Here is a 27,687-nt window from a genome sequence, read left to right on the forward strand (position 1 = left end):
TACAGCTCATAAAAAAACGAACTTAATATTTTCCCCCATTGCCCTTTATTATCATTGATTATATTACAAAAATTAATTTTTTTTATAACATTAGGATCAGAAAGACGAATTTCAAATTTATTGTTTAATTAAATAAATTAATAAAGTTTATTTTTTGAAATAATGTACAGAAATATTTAGGACATTGTTTAATTGTTGAAAATTTAATATAATTAATCATTTTTTAATGCTTTTAAAACTCAGGACTTTTTCACTACATGTTTTCACTTTTTATGTGTTATTAGAATAGTTTTTATGTTTTTTTCCATAATGTATAAAAAATCGACAGATTTGAATTTAAAGGTCTAAAAATACTTCTATATTAACCACCCTTTTTTCTCATTTCAGCTCTATTCTTACACCCAATTTCAATTTTTGGAAAATCTTCGAAAAACACCCAAAATTAATATTTATTTTCTAGCAACAGGGTGACAATTTTGATTTTTACAAGTTCTTTCAAATTAAAAAAAAATCAATGTTAAAAAAACAAACAAATTTTGTTAAATTTTTAGAATACCGAGACATCGCAATGTTGAACCAAAACAACGGTAACTATGTGTTTTTATTTATTTTATTTAAATCATTGGGAAAAAAAGAAAAAAAACAATAAAAAATATTCTTTTGAAAAATTTAAATTGCTTGCACAATATAAGAGATTGCTAAGATTGAGAACTTTGAAAATTAAAATTGATTAGTATTAGACACCCTGTTTTTAATCATTGCAATAATTTATTATCATTTTAATTTTGTTAGCTTAGTTATTCCAACACCTACGGGGATCGGCAGTTCAAACTGAAAGCGGCGGCTGCGGCGGCAATTTGAAAATTCCGTGTTAACATATATTCTTTAATTTGGTAGTTTCATAAAGCGCATTTGAAGAAATGTTAGTGAGCTTAGGGAAGAAGGAGATATTCGACTGTAAATTACACTGATACCCAAAGTTTTATAACCAGTTTTTTTATTCGTTGGATCATGACTTAGGGTACTTGGTTGGTTTATTTCAAGCCATCAGTGATCAAACTTTTCAATCAATAATTAACATATACAATTTAGTTTCAGCATGTTTTGAATTGTTAACAATGGCTTTCACCGGGATTGGCTTTTGGGTTATAAGCCTTGAGGGGGTTAAAAAAAAAAGAAGTCAATTTTTCCCAAATTTCTTATATTTTGGGAGGTTCAAGACAATTTTTGTTTTCGGTACCCTTATTTTTAACTTAATCTTCTGTAGCTTTAGTCATCAACATATCAAATGCTCTTTATGAAACTAACACTATTTGCAGAGCTGCGATTAGGTAAAGTTTTCACATGTCCTTGGTCATGTTTTTCTTACTTTTTGGTGGGGAACAAATGCGGCATAACATAGCTGCGGCTGACGATCCCTGACCACGTTATTTTGATTTTTAGCTGGACTACAGCGAGGTCGAAGGTCAAAGTCCAGTAACACAATATCTTCCCAAGGGGATGCGGGTGAGAACATTTTTTATTTATTTTTGTCATGGGGAGCTTTCACATAAAGTATCCTGTTGAGCAATGATAACCTCCACCCCTTATTCTAAATAAAAAAAAGAGGAAGGATGTGGATAGTTTTAGTTTGTTTATTACTGAAGGTTAGGTAAGGTTAGGTTATATTGGTTTCTAGGTTAGATACCCCCCCCCGCAGGGAAACCCTCACCCTTTCTTCAATTTAATCTAAAATTAAGGGGGGTGGGTAACAGTGCTCAACAGGCGCTTTGTGTGAAAGCACCTTTGTTAATTTAATTGTTGTGTTAATTATTATTTTATTTGTATATTAAGGAGCTCCGCTACTTTGGTATGTAATTAACTTTGTTTCTATGTCTGTTCAGTCATAGAACAATGGGGGATAAATAAGTTATCCGGCCAATAATCTCTTTTGCTTTGGGGGGGATGAAAGGGGTGTAGATTAATTCATTGTCAATCTAATCTTCTAATGCACAAATAATATTAATTACCCTATAATTTAGATTTAAATTTATGTAAAGTAGTAAGCGTTTTTTGTCTGTCCCGAAGGATCTCGCTAACCACTGAACTGATATTGTTCTCCTTTACAGTGAAGCTTCTTATAGGTCCTGGGGAGGTTTTAAACTATTTTTTTAGAGGGTGTCTTCACCCTTCTCCCCACCAAAAAAAATATTTTTTTACTCATTTAAAACTCAAATTTTTAAAATGGGATGAGGTCGACTTTTCCCCCTCCTACCTTAAGTGCCTTTAGAGGTTTCTAGGGCCGTAGCCGCTAGTAATTAAAAAAATGACCTTTTTAAAGGTTAGGTTAGAATTATATTTTGTTCAGTCAAACTTATAAGACAGAAATTTCAATTGTTTTTTTTTTCATTCAGATAAGTCACCCATTAATTTATTGATTTATTTATATATTACTATAATATAATATATTTTTTTCTTTTATAAACTGTTGTATAAAAATAGTTTTAGAAGTTGTCAAATTGTCATATACGTTACTCATTTTATATCTTATCCTGTCCTAGAATAGCTTCAATATGTCTTATTTTACAATAAGCCATCAAATATTTAACTAAATTTATATTCATACCACAAAATTTATATTTATACCTCATTTTTGTATAAAAAAGATGTGGATTTGTCATTTGTATATTAAAAGTGTAGTTACGTTAGTTTGTACTTCAAAGTAAGTTTCTACTATGGTCATAATCTAATTTTAAAAAAATTGTAAACCTATTATTGATGCGCTACTTTAGGATATAACTACCTTTGTTTAATCGTGAAACTCGCCGTTTTAACGTCTCTTATTTGACACTGACAGCCCTCTCTTTTGGAATTTACTTTTTCAGTCGGGTTTTTAAATCTTGGTAGGCAATCAATTCCGCATTGTATCTCATGTACGTGGTGATAATGAATTCTTGAAATATAAATGTCTTTTTTAGCATGACAACATACCCACAGACCAAGTAAATTAGATAATATATGCTTATTAGTATAGGGAATCTTCACTAATAAATTCTGATGTCTATTTAAAACATTTTCCACATAGTGTTACAGACAGGCGGACAGACATACAGTTTAATGATTAGAGTAAAGCAAAGAGATGGTCTATTAAGAAGCTTTTTACAGTGCCTATGAAAAACAACTAATGATAGGCCAATACAAAGACTAAATTACCAAAGGAAGGCTAGTATACATTTAAATTGGCCAATGATAGGCCAGTATGACTTAATTTTTTATAGAAAGCTTCGTCTATTAATATTCTGTTATGATGGCTTAATAATGTAATACATGTACGGGAGTGAAAACACACATAAAATTTTCCAACAATTTATCATTTGTTCACCCATTGGATATGTTGAGAGTGTCATTTTGTATTATGCAATAAACAGCTTATTTGTACAGGTTTCTATGCTAATTTTAGGTTTCTAAAGCCGCTCTGCTTCTCTATAATTAAGGTTTCCTGTATATCATCATTCATTTTATAGTCATGAAAATTCAGGGGAAAAAAAATCACTTTGAATCTGTCTAGTCTTAAATGCTTTTTTTCCTGAAAACTTTAAAAACATTTTATCAAATAACTTTTATTTATAAATATAAATAACGTTTCATATTATATAGTTTAAAAAATAGTTATAATAATATTCAATATTTATCTATCTTAGAACGTTTATTAGGAAAAATATGTATATATATTGTCCAAACTCTAGGCTGTAGTACAAATTTGATCAGTCATACCCTGAATATATGATTAACTTCAAGGGACTGTGCATAAATTCTTGTCTTGGTTTGTCCTTCTTGTCTAATATTATTTAGTGATGTGCGCAGACAATTACCAGGGCGTGTAAGCCTTGACGAAGTTGGTTTAAAGAGACAAAGGGAGTCCATAGATTTCGTAGAGTTTTTGACATTCGTTCTACTTTTTAAAATTTTATAATTTTTCAGGTGTCAATTTAAAGGGATCCTGCGTAAAAAATTTAAATTAATCTTTTTTATCTAATTAACTAGACGCTCTGGGGCCGGATGGTGACTGGAAGGCCCCGCATCAGAACTCAGTAACTCATGTTGACCCGCACGCCCCGTTGGCTGGCCTACCTCCAGGGGAAGGTAAATGTGTGCTCCCACCCACCCTGTACTTCACTGTGTGGCTCATAGCACAGATCCGCCTGCCTGCAATGCTTACCCAACACACACACAGCTGCAACCAACAACTTTAATCGGAAGAAAATGATATTACGTAATTTCAGCTGATTTTGGGAGACTGTCTATGTAAAAGTCAGGGAGGGAGGGAATATTGGACTGTCTATTACAATAGTCCCCAAAATTTTGTTATAATCTTTTCTTTTTCGTTTGCTCAACAACTTTGGGGACTTTTATTGAATTTTGATTGGTTTGTTCAATAAGTCCAGTTTCTAAATTTTCATCCACTTATTGTAATCTACAGATGGGGTAATTCTGTGTATCAGCAGTGGGAATGTAAATCAATTTATCGGCCATTGTCTTATCCCTTTAGATTCCCCCCCCCCCACATACAGCTAAAAACAAGAAATATTTTTTTTCTCGAATCAATTCAGTTGTTGGTTATAGTTTTACATACACCTACCCCAAACCTTAATATTAAACCTTCAAACTATTTGTGCATTTTTAAGCATTTTTTTATATCTATTTTAATCTTTGTTGGTAATGTGCATATTACTAATTTATAATTTGATTTTTAAAGTACTGCTATTTGAGATGACAAGAAATTTAGATTCATTATCAAAATTACAAAATCTAAATTTCTTTTATTTTTAATAATTTCTTAAGTTCACACATGTGCTTAAATATTTACGCTTTTTTCATATTTTTTTAGGATTTAAATTTGCAAATTTTATTTCAGATAATTTACAGATACTTCACATTATTAATTCATTGCTTTTTTATTATTTTATTTCTGTTGCTGCTTTTAGTTTGTAATTAATCTTTGCTATTCTAAAATGTAGCTTGATTTTAATTGCTAAATATACAGAACTATTTAATTTTTATGCCTTCTGAAAAAGGCATATAGTTTTCACATCTTCCGCCAATTCAAAAAAAAATTTTTAATGCTTTCTCGTCATTTGCATGCCCCTTGTGACATCTAAAACGATGGTCTCCAAAAGTTTGTCTATCCCTCACTGATTCTTACAGTTTTATAATTATTTAGCCAAGCCTAATCAATCTAGGACACTTGGTTTTCAGGAAGGACAGTAGTCTTTTTTTCAGTTCACAAAGGCATCAGTGTTCATGAAAACTAATCTTGTTAGATTTAGAAATGATTTAGGATTGCAAGAAAAATGTTTTTTTCCTTTTCATCCTTGAATTTAGATTGATATTTTTCATTCAAACAACTAAAAAAATATTGTTTTGTTATTTTACCGTGCGCGTCTAGCATATCTGGGCTCTGTATTCCAAGGGTAAGGGAAGGGGAAAAAAATAGCCTAAAACCATTTGAAAATCTAATACTGAACAATCATTGTTTTAATTAATTCTAATAGAAAGTAACTAGAATATCTTCACAAAAGTATTTTTTGTGTGTGAGCTTTAAACTATATCTAAAAAGGACTGGGATTTTTGCTTATTATATTCTAAGCAGGGAGGGAGGAAGGGGACATAGGATTATGAATTACCCAAAGTTTGATAACTATATTACATTATTCGTAGGCTCAAAAATTTTGTGTTCTTAAAATAGTTTTTTGTTTGGCTACTGCCAAACTTTTCATTAATGTTTTGAATCTACATAAGGTTTAATAACATTGTATATCAATTTATCGCAATTTTCTTATCCCTGGAAATCCCAGGTTCTAAGAAAGTATACAAATATACATGAGAGAGAAAAAGAAAAGTTATATAGAGGGGGAGGCATGGTCATAATTTCTTTTCAAATTGGTAGTTAGCGTCAACAGATCCTTTTTTAAGGATATACCTGTAAATAACTAACACCAGAACGGAAGGGCGTGCACTTGATATTGATATGGTGGGGGGGGGGGGATGGTTTATTGAGGTTAGGCCTCGGGAAGCACCTTAAATACCTGGATTAATTCTATATCAAAAAGAAATTTCCCTATGGGGGGGGGGGGGATGTACACCCAAATGTGAACACACAACACAAACAAAATCTAAAATCACATAAATTGAACATAACACCTGTTTTCTTTGTAATTTCTGCCTTGGGGAATTTTAAATAAAGAGATTTAAATATTTTCCGTAAATATTAAAAAAAAGATTATACAATACTTTATAGAAAAACTGACGGCTCATTATGGAAGAGGGGTGAATATTCGATCATTTAATTTAAATTTTCGTTTAAAAGAAAAAGAAAACAAAATATCGTAGGGTGTGGAAAAATTTTCTAGAAGGGATTTCTCATGGGAGGGTGAAGTTACCTGTACCATCCTATAGATAGATAAAAACCATCCATATGCCTGTAAAGAGCTTGACTGTAAAGGAGAACCATATCGGCCCAGCGGTCAATGGGATCTTTAGCTGCACAAACAGACATACATCTTGTTTCTTATATATGTAAGGATTCATTATTTAATAAGTACTTGTAAACAGGATGGAAGGGAATAATGGACTGTTTATTTCACTGGTCCCCAAAGTTTTATAATAACGTTCTTTTGTTTGTTGTCTAATCAACTTTAGGAACTTTGAAGTTGAGTGTCCAAACGTTTCAGCCACTAATTGTAATTTACAGAAGGGGTTATTTTCTGAATCGTCATTGTAGATACATATTAATTAATTGGCCATTGTCTTATCCCTTTAGATCCCTGACTTGTTATTAATGCCAATTATCTGAACATTAACTAAGCAAATATTCCTGTCAATCAAGATGATGGTAGTCAAATAAATCAATGTCCAAAAAAGATTAAAAAACAACACGAAATACTACATCCAGAACGACGAAGCACAAAATAAGCCCTGAAATTAGTGTTTAATTTTAGTTTGAGAGCTATCCGTTATGATATTAAAGAGACGGATAGACACACCTGTATATGTAGTGAAGCTTCGCTCATTTGATAAATATGTTATGTTATAATTAAAATATGCCACCAATATAGATTTCTGCATAAGGAAATCTTGCACCAAGTCGGGTATACGAACAATCCCCCCCCCCCTCCCTCTCCTCTCTAACAAATTTTTAATATAAATTGAAAATTACCTATTTCCAACCAGCGAGGAAGGGGATATTGGGCTGTTTATTGTACTAGTCCCCAAAGTTTTTTAATAGTGTCTTATTCGTTGGATAAACAACTTTGAGAACTTTAATGAATTTTGATTGGTTGGTACATTAAGTTGAGTGTCCAAACGTTTCAACCACTAATTGTAATCTACAGAATGAGTATATCATTTTATCAGCCATTGTCTTATCCCTTTAGATCTCTGATTTCTAACACTTAAAATGAATTATTAAACAAACAAACGAAAAATATCTATTGTAAAATATTTTTTTTTGAGGTGGGGTTTTTAAAATTTTTTTTGGTGGGTTGGGGGCGTCTTACCCCACAAGAAAATAGCTCAAAACCATCCCAGGACCAGTAGGAAATTCCCTGAAGAGTAGAGCTCAATCGGTTCAGTGGTTACTAATATCTTAAGCTTCAGACAGACATCGTACTACTTTGTATTATAGATATCATTAATGTATTTTCAATTTTTTTCAAAACAAAATGGGAGACGTTTTCTGTAATCGACTAGTCATTTGGAAGGAAACCAATTCTCAAGACCTTTCTTCCTACTCGCAACTTGATCTGAAAGTTGTTATTATGTGAAACCTATATTGGGGACTGGTGGATGGACCAACTTAAAATGCATTTATTGAAATCATTCAATATTCCTTTTCTTTAATAAAAAAAGATATATAGCTAAGATTTGAATTATTGCTGTAATTTAACTAATCTAAAGGGATAAGACAATGGCCGAAAAATCCCCATCAAAATTACCCCTTTTGTAGATTAAAATTAGTGGTTGAAACATTTGAACACTCAACTTAAGTCAATCAATCAAAATTCTCTAAAGTCCCCAAAGTTGTTTGACCAATGAATAAGAAAATGTGAACTGGATCGCCCCGATTCAGCACACCACTAAACGATTTTAAGATCCAGCTCTGAAGTAATTTAATAAAATATTGTTTGAACAAGAAAGATATGAATCACTAATAGGAAAATAGGCTAAAACTTGAATCTAAACATAACAAACCTTAAAACTATCCCAAGACCTATGAGAAGCTTATCGAAAATTGTTAGTTGGCGAGATCTTAACGGTCAAAAACTATCTTTATATAAGCATAAGTTATTCAAACTAAAGTTAAAAGATTTAAAAATAATTTCATTACATTTAAAATAAGATTGATGGCAGTAAAGTGAACCATTGTGAATTGAGACTCCCCCCCCCCCCCCACCCCGCTAAAACCTCCTCTTAACATGATGAAATAAATAAGTTCTCACTCCCTTGAAGTTTGACTTTTATCAGTTGAGATGAATTGATATTTTGCCCTAGGGAATCCCTCTCTGAATACATACAGGGTGCCACAAAAATGGACCATGAAATGAAAGGAGAAAAATTAGGTTTCTTTTATAACCTAAACTCTTAGATCGAGATCCCGATATTTATCGTTTCCGATGCCTTACTGGAAAATTTATTCCTTTTTATGTATACTAGCGGCTACGCCCCTAGAAGCCTCTAGGGGACTGGTAGGAGGTGAAAAAGTCGACCTCATCCCATTTTAAATTTGAGTTTCAAAAGAGTTTTAAAAAAAAATTTTTGGTGGGAGGGGGGTGAAGACACCCTCTCCAAAAATAGTTTAAAACCTGCCCAGGATCTATAAGAAACTTCACTGTGAAGTAGAACAATATCGGTTCAGCGGTTAGCGAGATCCTTCGGGACAAACAAAAAACGCTTACTACTTTATATAATAGGATTTTTATGCTCTCACTCAATCTGATACTTGAGCAATTGAAACTCTCCCCCTTCTTTTATTAAAAACATTTCTTCTAGTTCCTGCCATTAACCACGATGGACTCTATCACATAGTGTACTGTCTTTTTTTCAATCTAACTGCCATTGTCAATTAAGTTGACTCACCCTGTAAATATATTATGTATTGAATAACATGAAAACTTAGTTAAATCTTTTCAAATTCCATTTCATACCATTTCTCTTAGTTTATTACATGCATTTACTTTTAGGACAATAATTAATAATCCCTAAGATAAGTAAAAAGCCTAAATTAATTCTATAACGAATACTCTAAAAAGAGAGAGAGGACAATGGGCTGTTCATTACACTAGACCCCAAAGTTTTATTATAACGTTAGCAACATGGAGAATTCATTGAATTTTAATTGGTTGGTTAATCAAGTTGAGTGTTTCATGTTTCAACCCTAAATTTTAAGCTACATATGGGGTAATTATGTGTTTCATCATTGGGGATGTACATAAATTTATCGGCCATTGTCTTATATTTTTAGATCCCTGACAATCTACAAATATTCCTTGTTGATGTCTAGAATATTTAGAAGTTCATGGAAAGGACAATGGATTTTTAATTAATCTTTCACCCAACATTTGGAAATTGGACTATAAATCACATAGACCCTGAAAGATTATAAACAGGTTCTGCTATTCATTGGCTTAAAAACTGGTTAATAAATCAAATCTTGATAAGGTGAATAAGTTAACAGTGTTCAAACTTTAACATCAATATTTTTAATCTGAAGGGTAGTTTTTTTTTATTGGGGAGGGGTGTTACATTGAAGACCCTTGATCTATTTTGTCATTACAAAAGAAAAGGGTGAAAATAATTTTATCAATCATTTTCATCCCCCTGGCTCCCTGTGAATAGCTGGCTTGCATCTATTTACTAAAATTACCTAATTTTGAGGCAAGTGGAGATGCATTCTAATTAAGCATTGGTGCCAGGGAGAGTGGGGAGGGGGGGGGTGCAAGGAGTGTAAAAGAGTGAAGAAGGGGGAAGTCAGGGAGGGAGGGGATATTGTACTGTAAATTTTAATGGTACACAAAGTTTTGTAATCAAGTTGTTTACAACTTTGGTACTTTAATTTGAAATTTGATTGGTTGGTTTCAAGCTAGAAGTGTCCAAATTATACACAAACAATTTTAACCTACAAAAGAGGAAATTTTGTTTATCACAATTGGATGCTTATCAATTTATCGCGCATTGTCTTATCCATTAAGGTTCCTGGGAGAAAATGCAAAATTTAATCATTAATTCAGCAGAGTCAACTTTATAATAGATTATTTATCTAATTTTAAAATTGGAAATTTTATATTACATCATTTGTAGTAGTATTCTTGTAGTTTCTTGTATTGTATGATATAATTTTAATTCTAATATATGGCAAAGAAATTGAAAATATTTATTTCTGTATTGTCCTCAATTGGTTGATAATAGGGGCAGAATATAAATTGTAATGCAAATGATTAAAAAAAGTTTCTATAAAACTTTGGGGACAAGTGTAATAAACACCACCAATAAATAATTGGGGCCCAATAATCTCTCCTTCCCTGGCTTTAGGACATTTAAAAAAAGTTTTACCATTTTAATGAATCAACAGGAAAAGAACAAAATTTATCACCCTCAATTATTTATTTTAAACTCTTTTTTTTTAATATAATAATACAGTTTTTTTTTCAGTACTTGTACAATCTATTGATAATAAGTCTAATACTTTTTGGATCTTTTTCATGCAACTTTTAAATTAACAAAAGAAATTTTTCAGTTTCTTTTCTTTTATATCTTGCTAGTTGTTTGCATCTTTTTTTTAATTCTTTTCATTAATTTAGAAAGTTATTCTTGTATTTAAGAAATAGGAGAAAAGATAAGGTTATGTTTGTTAGTGTGTGTGTGAGTAGGGGTGTGTGTAAGTGTGTGTGTGTGTGTGATGATGATATGGGTGTGTTTATCTTTGTTGTATCATAACAAAATCCTTTGTCCAAGAATGTTTTTGCCTAAAATTCTACATCTTTGTCAACTATTATCTCAGAACTTTAAAAATTCTCAGATTATTCTCAAGTAGTTTTTAAATACTGCAAGAGGACAAATGCCCAATTTTAATGAATAGTAATCAAGAAAAGTTTTCTTAATGAAAATGCTAGTCAGGCATACTTAAATTATAACTGTATAATTAACATGAAAAAAAAAAACTAAATATTATAGGTATAAGCATATTTTTTATCTTATTAATAAAATAACTAATCTTTCCATGACCCTTAAAGTAAAAAATTATCAAAGACTTCTTTAGGTAAGAATACACTACTGCATTGTTCTTATGTTTCTATCAACTTATAATCTTCCTCCCCCTTTCTTAATTCCATCAACCCTTCCATCTCCCAAGACCTGACTTTATTTAGGAAAAGGTTTTGATAAATTGTTTGCCAGACAAACACTGGTTAACAAAAAAAGGGATCTAGGACATGATAGTCCATAATTATCGCAGCAAAAAATATCTAATAACATATATGAAGAATTTAGCTGAAATTATATTTGTTTTAGGTTTCATCAATACATGATTAACATTACATTTTCTGTATTCATTTGATTATAAGATTCAATAAGCTGGAAAGCCAAATTTTTTGTAGCCAATCTGGATGTACGCACTAATTTTAATCATTGAGCAGCTACGCTCATATAAAGGCTTCTCTAAGCCTTGACAAAGTGTGGATAAAAAGTTTATGTTGGTAAGCTCTTTCAACTCTTTTAATTTACCATATTTTTTTTATTATTTCTTGAATTAAAAATCAGATCTATAATCTTAAATCTTTAAAATTATGTGCTAAGAAGCATAGCAATTTCAACAACACCAGAACACATTATATTTTGGTAATGGTAATGCCTAAAAAAGATTTAGATTGGTAATAATAGCATATGCTTTAAGAATGTTTTTTTTTGACAACTTTTCATTGAAAAAATTTGTAGTGACTGCACAATAGACAGAGATACCGACAAACCCTAAGTATAATATAGCTGCTCTACATAAAAAAAAGTTTCTTGCAAGTAAAAGACTATAAATATTTAGTTTTTTATTTGCATAGTTGAGTAATATTATAGGATTTGCACTTTAGAACTCAATTGTTTTGTTGCTAGGTGCATTTATTAAGAATATCACAGTTAGGTGCTCATGTGATTACTCTGTTTTGGGGGGACTAATGTACTTTAATTCTTTTACAATAATATTTGTTTATAAAGCCATATTAAAAAAAAGTCCTACCCCAAACGTAGGAGTCCCAAACGTTGGAGTGGACAAACGCAGGAGTCCCAAACGTTGGAGTGGACAAACGTAGGACTGGGACAAATGTCGGAGTGGACATTGCTTAAGTAAAACCTAGGAGTGTCTGCTATTTTAATAATATGACAATTTTGAATTTTTTTTACCCCTGTCTACAAAATAATGACTATGGCCACAGCGCTCGGCCCCCTGGCCTATAACCTAATCTAATCTAACTAAGAAAAATAAAGGGACTGAAGGCAGGGTGGTGTTTTGTATGAAAAAAATTCAAAATTGAAAAAAAAATTGAAAATAAAAAAAAAATAATTCAAAATGGACAAAAAAATTTGGGACTCCTGTGTTTGTCCACTCCGACGTTTGTCCCTAAAATCCTGCGTTTGACCACTCCGATGTTTGTCCCACTCCTTCATTTGACCCACTCTGATGTTTGGGACTCCTGCGATTGTCCACTCCAATGTTTTTCCACTCCTACGTTTGGGATCGATATGCAAACAATACTTTTGTCTATCAGCTTAGTTCAAGTATTTTTTCAACTATTTCTTTTAATTTTCCTGTTTTATCCACAACCCATATCAAAATTTTGCCAATTTGTTTATAATTACATAATTAACTGATTATTTTAAATATTATAAAGGTACAAATTTAGACAAAAGAATGACAATATTGAATCTATGGATCATAAGTTAAAGAAACTAAGATTTTAAAATGAGAATAGTACTTGTTTAGCTCTACAAATACAGTGCAAAATATTCATGTATTCAACTGTATCAGCTGACAAAATATTATTTTTAATATTTTCTTCTATATCCGTAGTTTTGTGTTTCCATTTATATTTGCAATGTATTTGCAAATATTGAAATATAGGCTGGTTCAACAGGAAGATAGGATAAAGAGATTTGTAAGTGGAAAAAATAACTGCCTTCAAGCATAATTTTTAATTTAAACTCAAAACTGTTTTAAAAAAAACATTATAAATTTCTTGTTTTCTTTTTTCTTAAAATCATAATTTGCAATTAAAGCATTGTTGTTTACTCTGTTTTTTTTTTTCTACAAAAATGTTGATTGTTAAAGTCAAAACTTGTCAACATGATTGTCTTTGTATAATAAATCAATTAGTACTTACAAAAAAGAATTTGAAATCTTAAATGAATTGGATGGCAATTTCGATGTATTTTTATAACAGCCACTTAGCCTTAGTTCTCAATTATCTACCAAATTTTTAATAACCTATAGGTACTTATACCTGTTCAAATATCCCTGATATTTTTGAAGGAAGGAAGTGGTGTGTGAATCATTCATGAAACCTCTTTTCAAATTTTCATTCTTGTTCATCAATTTTGCCGCATTCTATACACAAATTGATATTTATCATGTACTATACCCTCCTCTCATATAATATATAATTATTGTTAAATGGTTAAACTTTTCTTAAACTTTATAGAAGTATTAAGATTACATAATTATAAAGCTCTTTATTCAATAGTTAAGCTAGAATATGCTAAATCTCGATCACATCTCAAGATAGTAAATTTTGGCTAACCTACTTTTATTAAACAGCTTATGTCTATGCAAATAATATGAATAAAATTTTACTAACTAGTATAAGTGTATAGATATCTAATATATGTAATAAAATAAAAAGAAACTATATGAATTTTAGATTTCTTTTTGAAAGCCCTTAATATATTGTTGTTTAGTACATGTTGTGAACTACATACATATTGAAAATGCTGTATAATATATAATAATATGAAATAATTATGTCCTTTTTGATAAATTTGTACTCTGTGTTCAGCAACATAAAAATGAGGAAAATGATATCACAATAGAATATTGCTAAAAATGATAGCTAACTATTAAAATTTTTCTAAAATCTATTGATTTATTGCTTTTGATATTGAGTTAGTTGCCTTAGTAGAGGGAGGGGTGTACAGAAAAATAACTTAAAAACAAAACAAACACATTTATTAATTCTCCCTGAAAAGCACAACTAATTCGTCCAGGCTATTTCTGATAAAAAATATTACAATTTACCTAACCCTAACCCTCATTTTTTTATACACAACCTTAAAATATATCTTCCTTCTATCTATCAATCAAAAAACTATCAATATTTAATCAAAATATACAACTACTTTGTTGTCAAAGTTTCTGTTGTAATATTTTAGTCCTTTTAAGTTTTTCAAATATTTAGATCTTTCTATCTTTTATTTTTTTTAAATTTTTGATCTGTATTGGGATGATTATAAATAAAATATAGTCATTATGAAATAAATCCTGTGATGATAATATTAACCACTATTATTTGCATATTAGCTTAGACAGCTACTAAACCACTATAATCTAAAGCAAACAATCTGTCCTTTATACACACATACAAAGAGATAGATACACAAATAAACTACGAAGATTAACCATCATTCATAATTATCAAAAGTAGTAAGAAATATCTGCACTGATTAAAGATGACATTACTCTTAAATATGATCAGCTGATTATAGTTGCAAACATAATGGAAGTTTACTATTTGCTGGAGAAAAATTAATTGTTCTCATGGGAGCAAATTAGCCCAAAAAAAACTGAGTATGTTTGTTCATGTATTAGCGATTATCTCAAAATGACCCATAGCTATAGGCTTACAGACACACTGACAAAGTGCCCATAGCAGTTCTTGCAGATGAATTTAGCTTGTTTTTGGCGGTGTATGTTGGCTACTTTGAACAAATTAATTTCTAGTACCCATTTAAAATTTTAATTTTGATTTTTGCAAAATATTTTAACATAGATTTTTTTATTTGAATTTTTGCAAGACCTTTTACAGTAATCAATTCATGTACCTATCTGTACACACATACACACTTACAAACAAACTTATTTTTAGCCTAACCAAACAAAATGAGTGTAATTAATAACACATATTGTAACTATTATTAATATTTGTTCCATACAACAAATATAAAAACTTAGATATTGTGTTTTTAGACAAAAAAAGTAGAAGTTTTCTATAGTGCATATAAAAAAAGACGTCTTACTGGCCTTCCATTGGTGTAAAATGTATACTTTCCTGCCATTGGTAATTTAGGCTGTGTATTGGCCTAGCATTGGTCATTTGTATCGTAAGAAATATTTTTCACAGGCACTATAAAGAGTTTTAAAAAGTATGCTTATTTAATTTTCTAATACATGGAAGGGAGGGGGTTTATCCCCCAAAATCTACTGGTTTTCAATATACAATTAAAAAGCATACGATTTTACATATCGTTCTGTTTGCATGAGAATTTCATATTTATTTGTATTGCATGATTGTGTATTTATCTAGTTTTTTTTCTATGCATGTTTTTTATCTTATTATTGTTATAAATTTTTGTAATTAAAATGTACCGAAAATATATTATTTTTAATTTAAGAGGTTTCGTGATTTTTTGATAAATTTCTAACATAGTGATCTGTTTTAGGGAGAAAACGAAGATTAGGCTTGCTTGGACCAAAGCGATCTACAATCACAGTTCACAGGTATGTACGTAAGAATAGTCAATACTTGTAAAAAGCTTTGCTACCCATATTATTAAAGAACGATCGAAAGATGAAAGACTTACTTGCTTTAATTTTTAATCTATCCCTCTTTATTATTGTATAAATTTTGAAAGTAGTCAAAGACACAAAAAATGAATAACCACATTTTTTTTATTAATTGGCATTAAATTTGACGTTCTATGATTTTAAATCGTCTAAAATTCTGACTTAATAGATTGTTGTTCAGACTACACCTTTAGTTTTAGAATAGCTGCGCAACTCAGAATATGAAAATGTTTAAATTTGTCATTTTATGTATGTCTTCTATATCTTTATTCTTCGCTTGTCCCAAAGGATTGACAAAAATGTCTGCCACGATCATAGGCGTCCAAGGGGGGGGGTAATGGGCCATTTGGCACCCCCAAACGATTTTGGGGGTGCCGTAGGCACCCCCAAAATTTTGTGAACAATACCCCCCCCCAAAAAAAAATTACCCCTACCTTGGGGGTGCCTACGGCACCCCCAACGATTTTGGGGGGGGTATTTACCCCCCCCCAAACCATTTTGGGGGGTAAATACTCCCCCCAAAATAGAAAATCTCTAACAAAAAAAATTTTTGCGCGCTTCGCGCGCATTTTTAATGCTAAATTTTTTATTAAATTTAAATTACCCCCCCCAAAAATTTTACCCCGGGGGTAAATTTTGGGGGGGGTAAACAAATTTTACCCCTGCCAACAGATTTCAGGGGAGGTAATTACCCCCCCCAAGCAAATTTTACCCCCGGGGTAAAAATTTTGGGGGGGGGTAAAAAAAATTTGCGGCGCGCTTCGCGCGCTATTTTACCCCCCCCAAAACCAAATTACCCCCCCCTTAAAAAAAATTTACCCCCCCCAAAATAAAAAGCTTGGACGCCCCTGGCCACGATCTTTTTAAAAAGCGAAGCTTTTCTATAATTAGGGTCGGTCCGTCCGTCCGAGACGGATAGCTCTTTTCGTTAATTCAGGCATGTTAGAATTTTCTTATCGATATCAAACTTTGCATGGCGATTCCTGTAGTAGTTATGTACGATTTAGAACGCGTAACATCTTTAGAATCATTACCAGAATGTCCGTATGTCCATTTTAAACATGTTGATTTCTACTTTTTTAACAACAAATTTTTATGTGATCTAATTATCCGATTAATCTGATTTTTGGTATGTTGATTTCTGGGGCAACAAAGTACAATATTATAAGTGAAGAAACTATAGAATTATGTAAGTATGGCCATAAACATTATCCTGTATCAAGAAGATTTTCAACAAATTTACTTACAATTTTGCTTCAACTATCATACATTTATATTCTGATTATTTAGTTCTGACACTATACAAGTGTTAATGTCCGTTTGTCCTACCTTTTCAGTGCTTCGCTTTTTTTGGTTTTTGTTTTTGTTTGTGTGTGTGTGTGTGTTTGAGTGGATATAAAGGTTGAAGAGGCATTTACATAAAATGAATATAAATCAAAGGTGTTCCCCCCCTAGATGATAAGTTAATATTTGAAACAGGTTGAGATAAATGTGCAATTCTACACATACTAAATCATGTCGTGGAGCCTTATTATTTTAATCTTCTATATTAAAGGTACACTCCGCAACTTTGACTAAATTATTGAATAAATTAAATATTTGTTCTAACTTAATCAAGCTATTTCTTCGTCGTAGTAACAGATCTATGGCATAGATGTATATACAGACAGCTACCTCCCTTCCTTTTAAAAAGACCTTCTTCGTCTGCTTCTAAATTATTTTCTGACGAAGCCCAATCTGTCCCACTGTGAGGAATCTTTTGAAGAGATTTTCTTCTCCCCCTTCCCTTTTTCTTTTCCCTTTATATGACGTCATTTAGGAATCGTCTTCCTCACAGTGGGACAGATTGGGCTTCGTCTTATTTTCTGCTTCTTTGCTGTGTAATATAAGCAACACAATTGGTTGATTTTCAATGACCCAATAAAAAGGTTGCACAAGGTGGATGCGATGGGGAGATACAGTTACTTAACCCTTTCTCCCTCTAGTGTTTTACTTTAATGTCGTGGTTAAGCAGTTGAAATAAAAGCTAGTTAAATGCTTTGCTGAAGTTAAACTAACGCTTAATAAGATAAAGATGATTACTATAGTAAGGGAATTTTAATGTCTTTCAAAAAACAAATACATTCTTGTTAGGCTTTAGTAATGGGAATCATCACATAAAATTTAGGCTGATTATCTCATATAAAACACGTTTTTTGGAGAAAAAAAAGTTAAAAAGTAGCTCCGCACTAAAAATATCTCCAACTTGAACTGGTTAGGTAAATGAATCTGTTTCCTTTCTGGGAGGGAGGGGACATTTGACTGTATATGTCATTGGTACCCAAAGTTTCTTAATTACGTTATCTTATTCGTATGCTCCAAAACTTAGGGTACTTTTATTATTAATTGAAAACTAGAAGTATCCAAACTTTTCAGCCAATAATGTTCATCTACAAAAGGAGTAATTTTGTTTATCATTATTGGGGATGTATTTAAATTTATCGTCCATTGTTTTATCCCTTAAGATCCCTGGTTCCTTGTTGAATAATAAATGACCCGGCGGTTGAAAAATTAAACCTCAACTTTGTCTCGATTCTTGCAGGGATTTTGGGGGATAAGACAATGGACAATAAATTGATAAACATATCAATGCTAAAAATAAAATAATCCCTTCTATAAATTTAAGTTATTGGTTGAAATGTTTTGACACTATTAGTATAGAACCAGCAAATAAAAATTCAACTAAAGTATTCAAAGTTTTTGAGCCAACGAATAAGATAATTTTATTTTAAATTTTGGGTTCCAGTGTAATTTACAGTCCAATGTCCCCTCCCTCCCTGAAAATTATAACATAAGTATTCTATCCTGAAATTCAATTTTATATCCATTTACTTTCTTATTCTTTTTCTTTTTTCATAATTTAGAAAGTAAACTCTTTAATTTAGTTCCACTTATCATAGTTGTATAGGTAATGGTATACAAAAATTATAGATTAGCAGAGATATTAAAGGAATACATATTTTCATTAAGAATTGGGGTGAAAGATCGATTCCTAGATTTTTAGGTTTTCGTGATTTATTCTATTCCTATTCCGGATTGCGGCTGAAATTATCAGGGATTGAATATGCTCATATTCTACATTATTCCATCAAGTTTCATTAAGAATGGTCTATCAATTGCGGTGCTAGATCGATTCCTAGAGTTTTCATTATTTTAAAGGTTGCGTGATTTAAAAGGTTTCGTGATTTCCCTATTTTTACAAAGTTTGATGTTTATTGTATGACACTACTTTATATTAAATTTTTTCCCGATATCCCTTCATTATTTTTGAGCTTCGCTACTAATGGATGTTGTCATCCTTATTTAAGAGGCAATACTTTGGATTCAAATTATAAATTGAATTATTCATTATTTGTTAGAATTTTTTATAGAGCTTTGCGGGCCTCTAGGCTTTTTCTTTATACCAACTTATTCTAACCCAATGAATGCTTTTTGGGATACGTCAGCCCCGGGAGAGTAAGTAGAATAAATCTTAACCGAGGGGGGCCTGGGTTTGTAGCTGGACAAAGTGTCTCAAAACATCAGCCTTGTGACGTCATAAAAATGAGGGATTCTCCCTCCCCTTTTAAAGGGGGTTTTCTTTTCCATTTCTCCTCGCATCTCTCTCATTTTTATGACGTCACATGGTTGATTTTTGAGACACTTTATCCAGCTACAGTTGGTTTATGTGACTGCTGAACTGGACACAAGTTTTCTCTGGACACAAACACATGATCCAGGCCTAACTATTTGACAGGATCAATTCTGAACACACAATTAGGCAAAACTTGTACCAAGGTCAACTCTGTATATAAGCAGCGCAGCTATAACTACCACAAAATATTTGGATGTAAAAATAACAACAAAGTATTATAAAGTAACAATTATAAAAAACATTAGTAAGTTTTTAATTGATTTCTATAATTTGTCTAAAAAACTGGAAGTTATTTTCTTTGTTGCACGGACGGACCGACAAACATACCCTAGTTAAAGAGTAGCTGCGCTACTAACAAATGCCTTCTGTCCACCTGAGATGCAACATTTATTCATCTTAGACTAGGGATAGAACTATTCAGAGGGATGATTCATCCAAAGAAAAATTATTATGCAACCAGCTTTTAAATACATTAAATCTAGTTTCTTTCATTCTACTATTATTTTTATTTCTGTAAGATATCACCCTAATCAAGACATTTCTTTTTTAAATGATTAATTTGAAAAGCAGAAAAGTTTTAGGTAAACTATATTCAGCTTAACCTGTAAATTTTTTTTTATTTTACAGCTTCACCAGAGGGCATTTCCTCAATAAGAAAGCTTCTTATATTTGCGAAATGGTTTTAAGCTATTTCGAAATATGTTTAAAACAACCTCCCTAAAATACGGTCATAGCTACTAGTACAATGATATCTAATTTCCCTTTAAGATTATTTGGGTATATCTTTCGTGGCAAAACCTATTAGGGGGCGTTTCATCGTATTTTCATAGAGCTTTTCACCTATTTTTAACACTGCGGGGCCAATTGCCTAGCTCTGCGTGGCAATCACCTAACTAAACTTAACCTAACCTAACCTATCAAAAGCTATTGTGAAAATACGACAAATTGCCCCTTAAGAGGCATTGCCATGAAAGGACCTATACTAGATTATTGTTGCTTATTTCAAAGAAAAAAAGCAGGCATTTATATTATTATTTTGTATCCTACGGGAAGGTGAAGGGCAAATATATGCATTCAAAATAAAAAGAGAAATAATTTTGCTTCAAGAAATGCAATTTAAAAGAATTGATAAAAAAAATAGGGAGAGGAAAGATTGAAGAAGTGTTTTCAGAGGAGGTGCAGGGATATAGGGATCTTAAGGGATAAGACAATGGATTACAAATTTATGTTTAATACCAATTGAATTATGAAATAGATAAATATCAACTAATACTTTAATTGCAATGACTTTGTTTAGCTGTGCATGTTCATGAGTTGCGCCTGTTTTTTGGATAGAAACAACTAGAGTTTCGCATCATATCAACAGAGAAGCTTTGTAAAGTGTCTCCATAAAATCAGTCATGTGACGTCATTAAAATGAAAGAGATGAGAGAAGAAGTGGGAAAGATAACCCATAAAAAAAGAGATTTATTATCCCTCATTTTTTTGACGTCACATGGCTGATTTTTTTAAACACTTGGTAAAGTTTCTCAAGAAAAGTTCTAATTTATCTTAAATTAATCAACATCTTTTTTATCCCACTCATGTTATCAACCTATTAAAGGGAAGACTTAGATAGAGAGATTTTTCTCGTCCATTGTCCTATCCCTACCTGTATTTTAGAGCTATTTGGGGTTAAGGTGAAAATAGCTAGAAAGGGAAAGTGGTAAATATCAGAGCAAAGAGAAATTATGGGGTTGTGTCACGGATAATAGAAACAGTAAATAAAAATATATATTCAATAAGTTAAAAGCATGTTTCAATTGGTATGTCATGAAGTTCTTTTATAGCGTCAACTCATTCTTATATAAAAGTAACAGGATGTATGTGTACCGATCAGGAAGTTGTTGAGCCTACGAATAAGATAACGTGGTAATATATATTTTGGTACAGTCTATTATCCCATCCCTCCCTGAAATTAAAAGGCTTTAATTTTGGTGCTATTGGTTATTTCTGCAGTCCTGAGATGCAAAGATTACAAGTTTACTTGAACCTGTATTCAGGAATTCTAGAATTGCCTCCAGCAGTAACCTAAACAGCTGATATCATACAGAGGTTGGACAATGGAAGATAAAATAATCACACCCCCCCCCCTACCTCCCAGTACTAATTTTTACTTAATATTGGGTGATAAGTCAATTATCTTTCTATAAATGTTATTACACAGACATAATTTTATGCTGCTATATCAAGCACGTGATAAAAATTATGAAAACTAGCCCTAAAATGCAACCCAGTAAAATGTACAGATAGAACATCATGACAAATGACATGCAATCAAAGGGATTTATTACTTTAGACTTTTAACATGGAGTGTCAGAAGTATATTTTTTTGTTAGATGTCTTCAATACTCATTATCTGAAAACTTTTGTGAATGAAACACCTAAAAACAAGATTACCTACCAATAGTTTATTATTTTGTAGTGAGATGGGGTAATTTTTTTTCACATGGTAAAGGTTAAGTATAATGGGTTGAGTGTGCTCCCACTTTTAAAAGGGGTGTTAATTGTTTGGGCTGACGGGAGAGGTGAAAATTTGAACCTTAGTTATGAGTTTTGGTTTTGCCAGCTTTTAAAGCCATAGTTAAACTTTTTGTAGAAACAGGGGAACACTTTTGAATTCTGTGGATTTGAAATCTAACATCTAACCTTGCGTCTTGGTGATAATATGTTTCATGCGGGTAGCTTAGGATAAACAAGTTTTTGAAATCCATATCAATAATATTAGAGTAAAACACTAGAGGGATAAAGGGTTATACAACTGTATATCCCCATCGCAACTACCTTGTGCAACCTTTCTATTGGGTCATTGAAAATCAACCAATTGTGTCGTTTATATTAACACAGCCAAGTAGCAAAAAACAATTTAGAAGCAGACGAAGAAGGTTGTTAAAGAAGGAAGTGAGGTAGTTGTCTGTATATACATCTATACTATAGATCTGTTTCAATAATGAATAGGTTTACCTATCTTTGGATAGTTATAGGTCTGTCGGACATTGACTTTTATCTTTATTGACTACTATGCCATATTTGATTCGTTAGTTGTAGAATAAGCCATTAGAGTGTTATCATAGTCATGTTGGTAAATAGTACCCAAAGTTTTCTATGCACATTATCTTATATTTTAGCTCAAAAAATGTGAGTACTTTTATTGGATTAAAAATTTGACTGGTTGTTTCTACACTTCATAATTTTTAAGATGTAATTTGGTGTATCATCATTGGGTTTGTATATCAATTTATCTCCATAAGATCCCAGTAAACAATCTTAATTTACCTAAGCTATCCTAAGTAGGATATGTTATATTTGTGTATATTAACCTGATGTGTATTGTGAACCAGAGATGGGGGGAGGGGGAATTTATCTAAAACTCTTTATTTTCCCTGGATAGTTTTAGTCTATTTTCTGTCCTTTAACATAATTTTCCCTACGAATACAAAGCCCCTAGATGCTCGGATCACAGTCGCTGGTGTAAAACGAAGCTATGGGGTGGGGGGTGTATTTATTTGGATCATTGTCCTAAACTTGTACCCGTGGTTGTGGCAATTTTATTGTCCATTTTCCTATCCAGGGACGTCTAAGCTTATTATTATGGGGGGTAAAATGAGGGTAAATCTTATATTTTCTTTTATTTGAAGGAAGGGTAAAATGAAGGCTTTTAATGTTTGAGGGGGTAAACACCCCTTTACAATCCCCCCTCCCCTCCCCTTGGAGTTTATGCCTGTATCTATGTATTCTAAATATGTAGAATAAACTCTATGAAACTCTCTTGCATTCAAACAAGGCTACACCATGGAACAATTTAGAATAACAATAAAATCTAAAAATAAATTTAAATAAAAATACAGTAAATATGTTGTTTACATTTAGTTATAAAAATATACAAAAACTGTTTTAGGGTGAAATTAATTTTTCTAGGAAGGGGGAAAAATTGTTTTAAACCTTAAACCTAAGATGTTTCACTGTAAATGAGAACTTTTTCGGTTCAGCTGTTGTTACAATCGCTACAATCAGACAGATACATAGTTAGACATCCTGTTACTTCAATTAAAAAGCTACTTGATTTTTATTCTATAGTTGTCTATGTCCCATAAACACACACATATAACATATCTTCCTGCAAATGTAATTGCCATCCTTGAAAAGATATAAAAATAGACATCTTTTTTGTGTTTTAAGATATTGGAGTTGTTACCATCCTATAATATGAAGTTAGGGTTACAAGTTTGTCAATTAAGATCTTGATAACCTGCACTGGATTGATTCAGTTATTCACATATGCCGCAGAATGGTTTTAGGTTATTTTTCTGTTACCTTCCTGTTACAGATCTTATAGATGCTATGGGTAAAGTCGCTAGTTGACTATACAATGAAGCTTTATAGCAAAGCCTTTTTGAAAACGCACTTTTTGATTAAATTAGTAAGTATACGTGGGTCTGTATGGGTGTGTGTGTGTGGTGTGAATGGCCTGTTTTATGAAGAAAATGTGCTTAAAGAGTAATATACACAACATTAAAATTAGTCGGCGCCATCTTTAAAGCAATTTTTGATTAAGAAGCGAACGTCTTTTTGATACATTCAAAATTCATTCCTATATCAATCTAAGGAAAAAAAAAATGCTAAAATACCCAATAATACAGTTATTTAATCTATTCTAGATATCTATTGCAGTGTCAGCTATAGGATGATATTAATAAACCGTCTATTACTAAGTCAATATCAACTAATTTTAAGGATTAGAAATAACCTATTTAATAGGATCGATTTATAACCTCTGATTTTTAAGTAGCGAAGCTGCTCTATAATTTACTTTGCTTATATGTCCGTAAATCTATGAAAGAAATGTGCTCGGCTGCTTTTTAAGACTGCTAATTATTTTCATGAAGGTTACTTTTTCAAAAAGCTTGCTGTAATAGATATAATATAGTTTTATCACTGAACCTCTGCCCTTGGAACTCACTTTGGCCTTTCGTCCATCCAAGATTTTCTTGTAGTTCATTACTTATGGATGTTTTCATCCTTGTTTTTACAACACAAATTAATAAACCATTTTATATTTAACAGGAAATTAGTAATTATTTGTAGAGCAGCTTCTCTGTAACTAGGATATGTCCGTATGTGTTCATTGTAAAATTTAGGGTTGGGCCGGATATCGGATATCCGAATGATTTCTAATGTCGGATATCTGGTATCTGACCGGCTATTGAAAATGACCCGATATCCGGAGAGCTGACCGAATAACTGGATATCCGGTATTATAAATCAGCCGGGTATCCGGTATCCAGATAGTTTCAATATCCGGTATCCGGCCGGATATTAAAAATGGCCAGATATCCGGCCAATCCGGATATCCTGCTAAAATCTAATTTAGATATTGTAATTAACTGTCTATACGCCTAAGGACTTTTTATTTCCTACACATTTGCAGTTTACTTTACTTGTTTTTATGTATTTTTTTTAGAGGCCAGCTTTAAAATGATTCTACATTTTATTTTGTTTTTGTACTGAAATTTAGATTAATATTTTTTAAGGAAATATTATTTACCCCCATAAAACGTATTATGACACCCCTGCTTGGTTATTTTTTATTTATTTTTGCATTAAGATTTTATTTAACGTTAAGATTTCTTAGGAGCGAGGAAATAGTACCTGAAGGCGGCGGCCCCATCCTATCTAGAGGGTTTAGTTCTGCTTCCAGCGATGGAGAACCCCTATCTGGCTCCATCATGGGGGAGGATAAGTAAGTAACCAACCACATGCGCGCACAATAATAATAATTCCACACAGTTTAGGTTCAGTAACCACACACACCCACTGAATACCGTGCAAAGAAAGCAAGGGGTCGTTCCATAGAGTAGGTGTCACACTACCACTTTGAAATTATTTAGGTCGCCATACAACTTAGCAGATGGCTTAGTTGGCGAGTCCATGGTTCACTCTGGGGGTGCTAATGATGCGTGAGTACTACAAACACAAAAATACAAATATATATATATTTTAGAAATTTTCAATTCAAAGGGGTGCAATGGAGATTAATTAGACTATCTAATTGTTATTTTGGATAAACCAGTATAATTTTTGCAAAAAAATGCTTACATGTAATGCCAAATTTAAGAAGATGAATTCCATTTTAATAAAAACTATTCTGCCTCTAACTTTTTTTAGCCAAAAATAACCATAATCCCAACAACATATTTTTCCTTGTTTTTTTCTATACTATTTTTCCATGTTATATGACTAAATTCTTTTTGCCATTGCCAAAAACACAAAATAATGCAATGTTAATAAATGACAATTGTTTTAAATTGACTGAAAGATTGAGGCATTTTAGTTGTTATTTCGATGAATTATATCTTATTCATTTTTAAAAGATACTGGTCCCAAAAAATGACTGAAAAGATAGACACACAAAAAAGGGGCCTTTTATTGCATCCCTATATACTTGAGAACTATTTTCAAACCTTCCTATCTTGTGTGTGTGTGTGTGTGTGTACCCCTACTAGAATAGGCAGGTTCACATCCACTTTCTTACACTTAATTCTTGTAGAATTTGCCCCCCATATATTTATATTATAATATATATTGTTTATTAAATTTCAATGGCTCTATACTTCTCCTCTTTAGGTCTATGTGTATATATTTTATGGATAAGTTTACATTTCTTCAGAATGTTTTTTAGTTATATTTGAAGTGGTGATTATATTTAAGATACTATTAAACCACTATTTTATATTGTCTGTCTGAATTATACAACTTCTTTGACAAAAAGAAGATTTTATAATAAGTTCTAATATTCTTAAATAATTTTTTGTTGAATTAAATACCCATAACTGCTAAGGGTACATATTTCATATCTATCAAATTAATTGTTTTCATGTTTTTAATTAAGTTTTAATATTGAAAAGACTTCTGTATTAAAAATAATTTTCTGATCTATTGAGTCAAAATATTTTCTAAATTAATTGTTTTTTTACTCTCTTATCCTGTGTGTTTTATTCAGCTAGGTGCTCGAATGGATTAATATAATTTGGTAAAGTTAAATTCATATAATATTTTATAGACCCCATTTTTTGTGAATATGTGATAAAACAAGGCCTTAAATAATCATAAATATATTATACTGAATAGTGATATTCATATTTTTTTCGAATGTTTATTACATAAGCTCTCCCATAACAAAGTAATCCAATCGTGTACCTAACCAATATTGTTTTATAAATAATTTTTCTAGACTAGATATTGTATATGTATGTTGGGTTTTAATTTTAGTTGGCTGAGTAACCAATCCCAAGACACGAACCTGTCAGAGTTTATCGAGGGCCTGGGACCTGGACAGCTTGTGGGAAGACAGGTATGATTTCTGGTAGCGCCAGGAAGGGGGAGGGGACATTGGACTGTAATTTACACGGTGTCCAAAGTTTAATATTAAGATTGTTGCCTCGAAAACATCGGGTACTTTCATTACAATTTGATTTAGTGTATAAACTTTTTTTCAACCAATAATTTTATTCTACATATGGAGTAAATTTGTTTATCATTTTTGGGGATGTATATTAATTTACCGTCCATTGTCTTATTCCTAGGATCATATCTAGATATGGCATTCCTTCGATTAAGTAAAGATATTGTAACTTTATTGGCGGCTATTAATATTTTCAAAGCCAAACTTGCTTAGAATCATAAAAATTAATAATTAACAAAGCAAAAGATTGTTTTGATTTTTTCCTATAGTTCTAAGTTTAGTAAAACAGGCAGGTATGAATTTGGGTTATAATCCTACTGAAATCTATACTTATAATTAGGGTTGGGCCGGATATCCGGCCAGATAACCGGATATCCAGCATTAGAAATCAGCCGGATATCCGTCCCTACCCTACTTATAATATTATGTTTGTATAGATTGTAACTAATAGTAAGCTGCAGTAATTTCAAGTATATTAAGCAACTCAGTGTATGTATTATACATTGTTTTTAGAACAGCTACACTTTAGATAATGTATATCCGTAAAAAAAAATTTCCCCCAAACCTAGAATTTTTACCCCGGGGGTATTAGGGGGGGTATCTTGGGTGAGATACGTAAAACAAATTTACACCTGATTTGTAAAAACCAGGTGTTTT

General features: G+C 31.6%; 1 protein-coding gene across 1 annotated transcript in view; it reads left to right on the top strand.

The window, feature by feature from the left end:
* LOC145333286 (regulating synaptic membrane exocytosis protein 2-like) overlaps positions 1-27,687 on the top strand; it is a 167,114-nt gene that overhangs the window by 115,273 nt on the left and 24,154 nt on the right. The window contains exons 29-34 of the mRNA XM_080178415.1: positions 552-587; positions 1,444-1,506; positions 4,024-4,122; positions 15,733-15,790; positions 25,201-25,308; positions 26,838-26,919. Coding sequence (XP_080034541.1) covers positions 552-587; positions 1,444-1,506; positions 4,024-4,122; positions 15,733-15,790; positions 25,201-25,308; positions 26,838-26,919 — 446 coding nt within the window. The remainder of the gene's footprint in view (positions 1-551; positions 588-1,443; positions 1,507-4,023; positions 4,123-15,732; positions 15,791-25,200; positions 25,309-26,837; positions 26,920-27,687) is intronic.

Source organism: Acartia tonsa, chromosome 12 (assembly GCF_053477335.1).
Source record: "Acartia tonsa isolate MP-2025a chromosome 12, ASM5347733v1, whole genome shotgun sequence".
NCBI classification, from domain to species: domain Eukaryota; kingdom Metazoa; phylum Arthropoda; class Copepoda; order Calanoida; family Acartiidae; genus Acartia; species Acartia tonsa.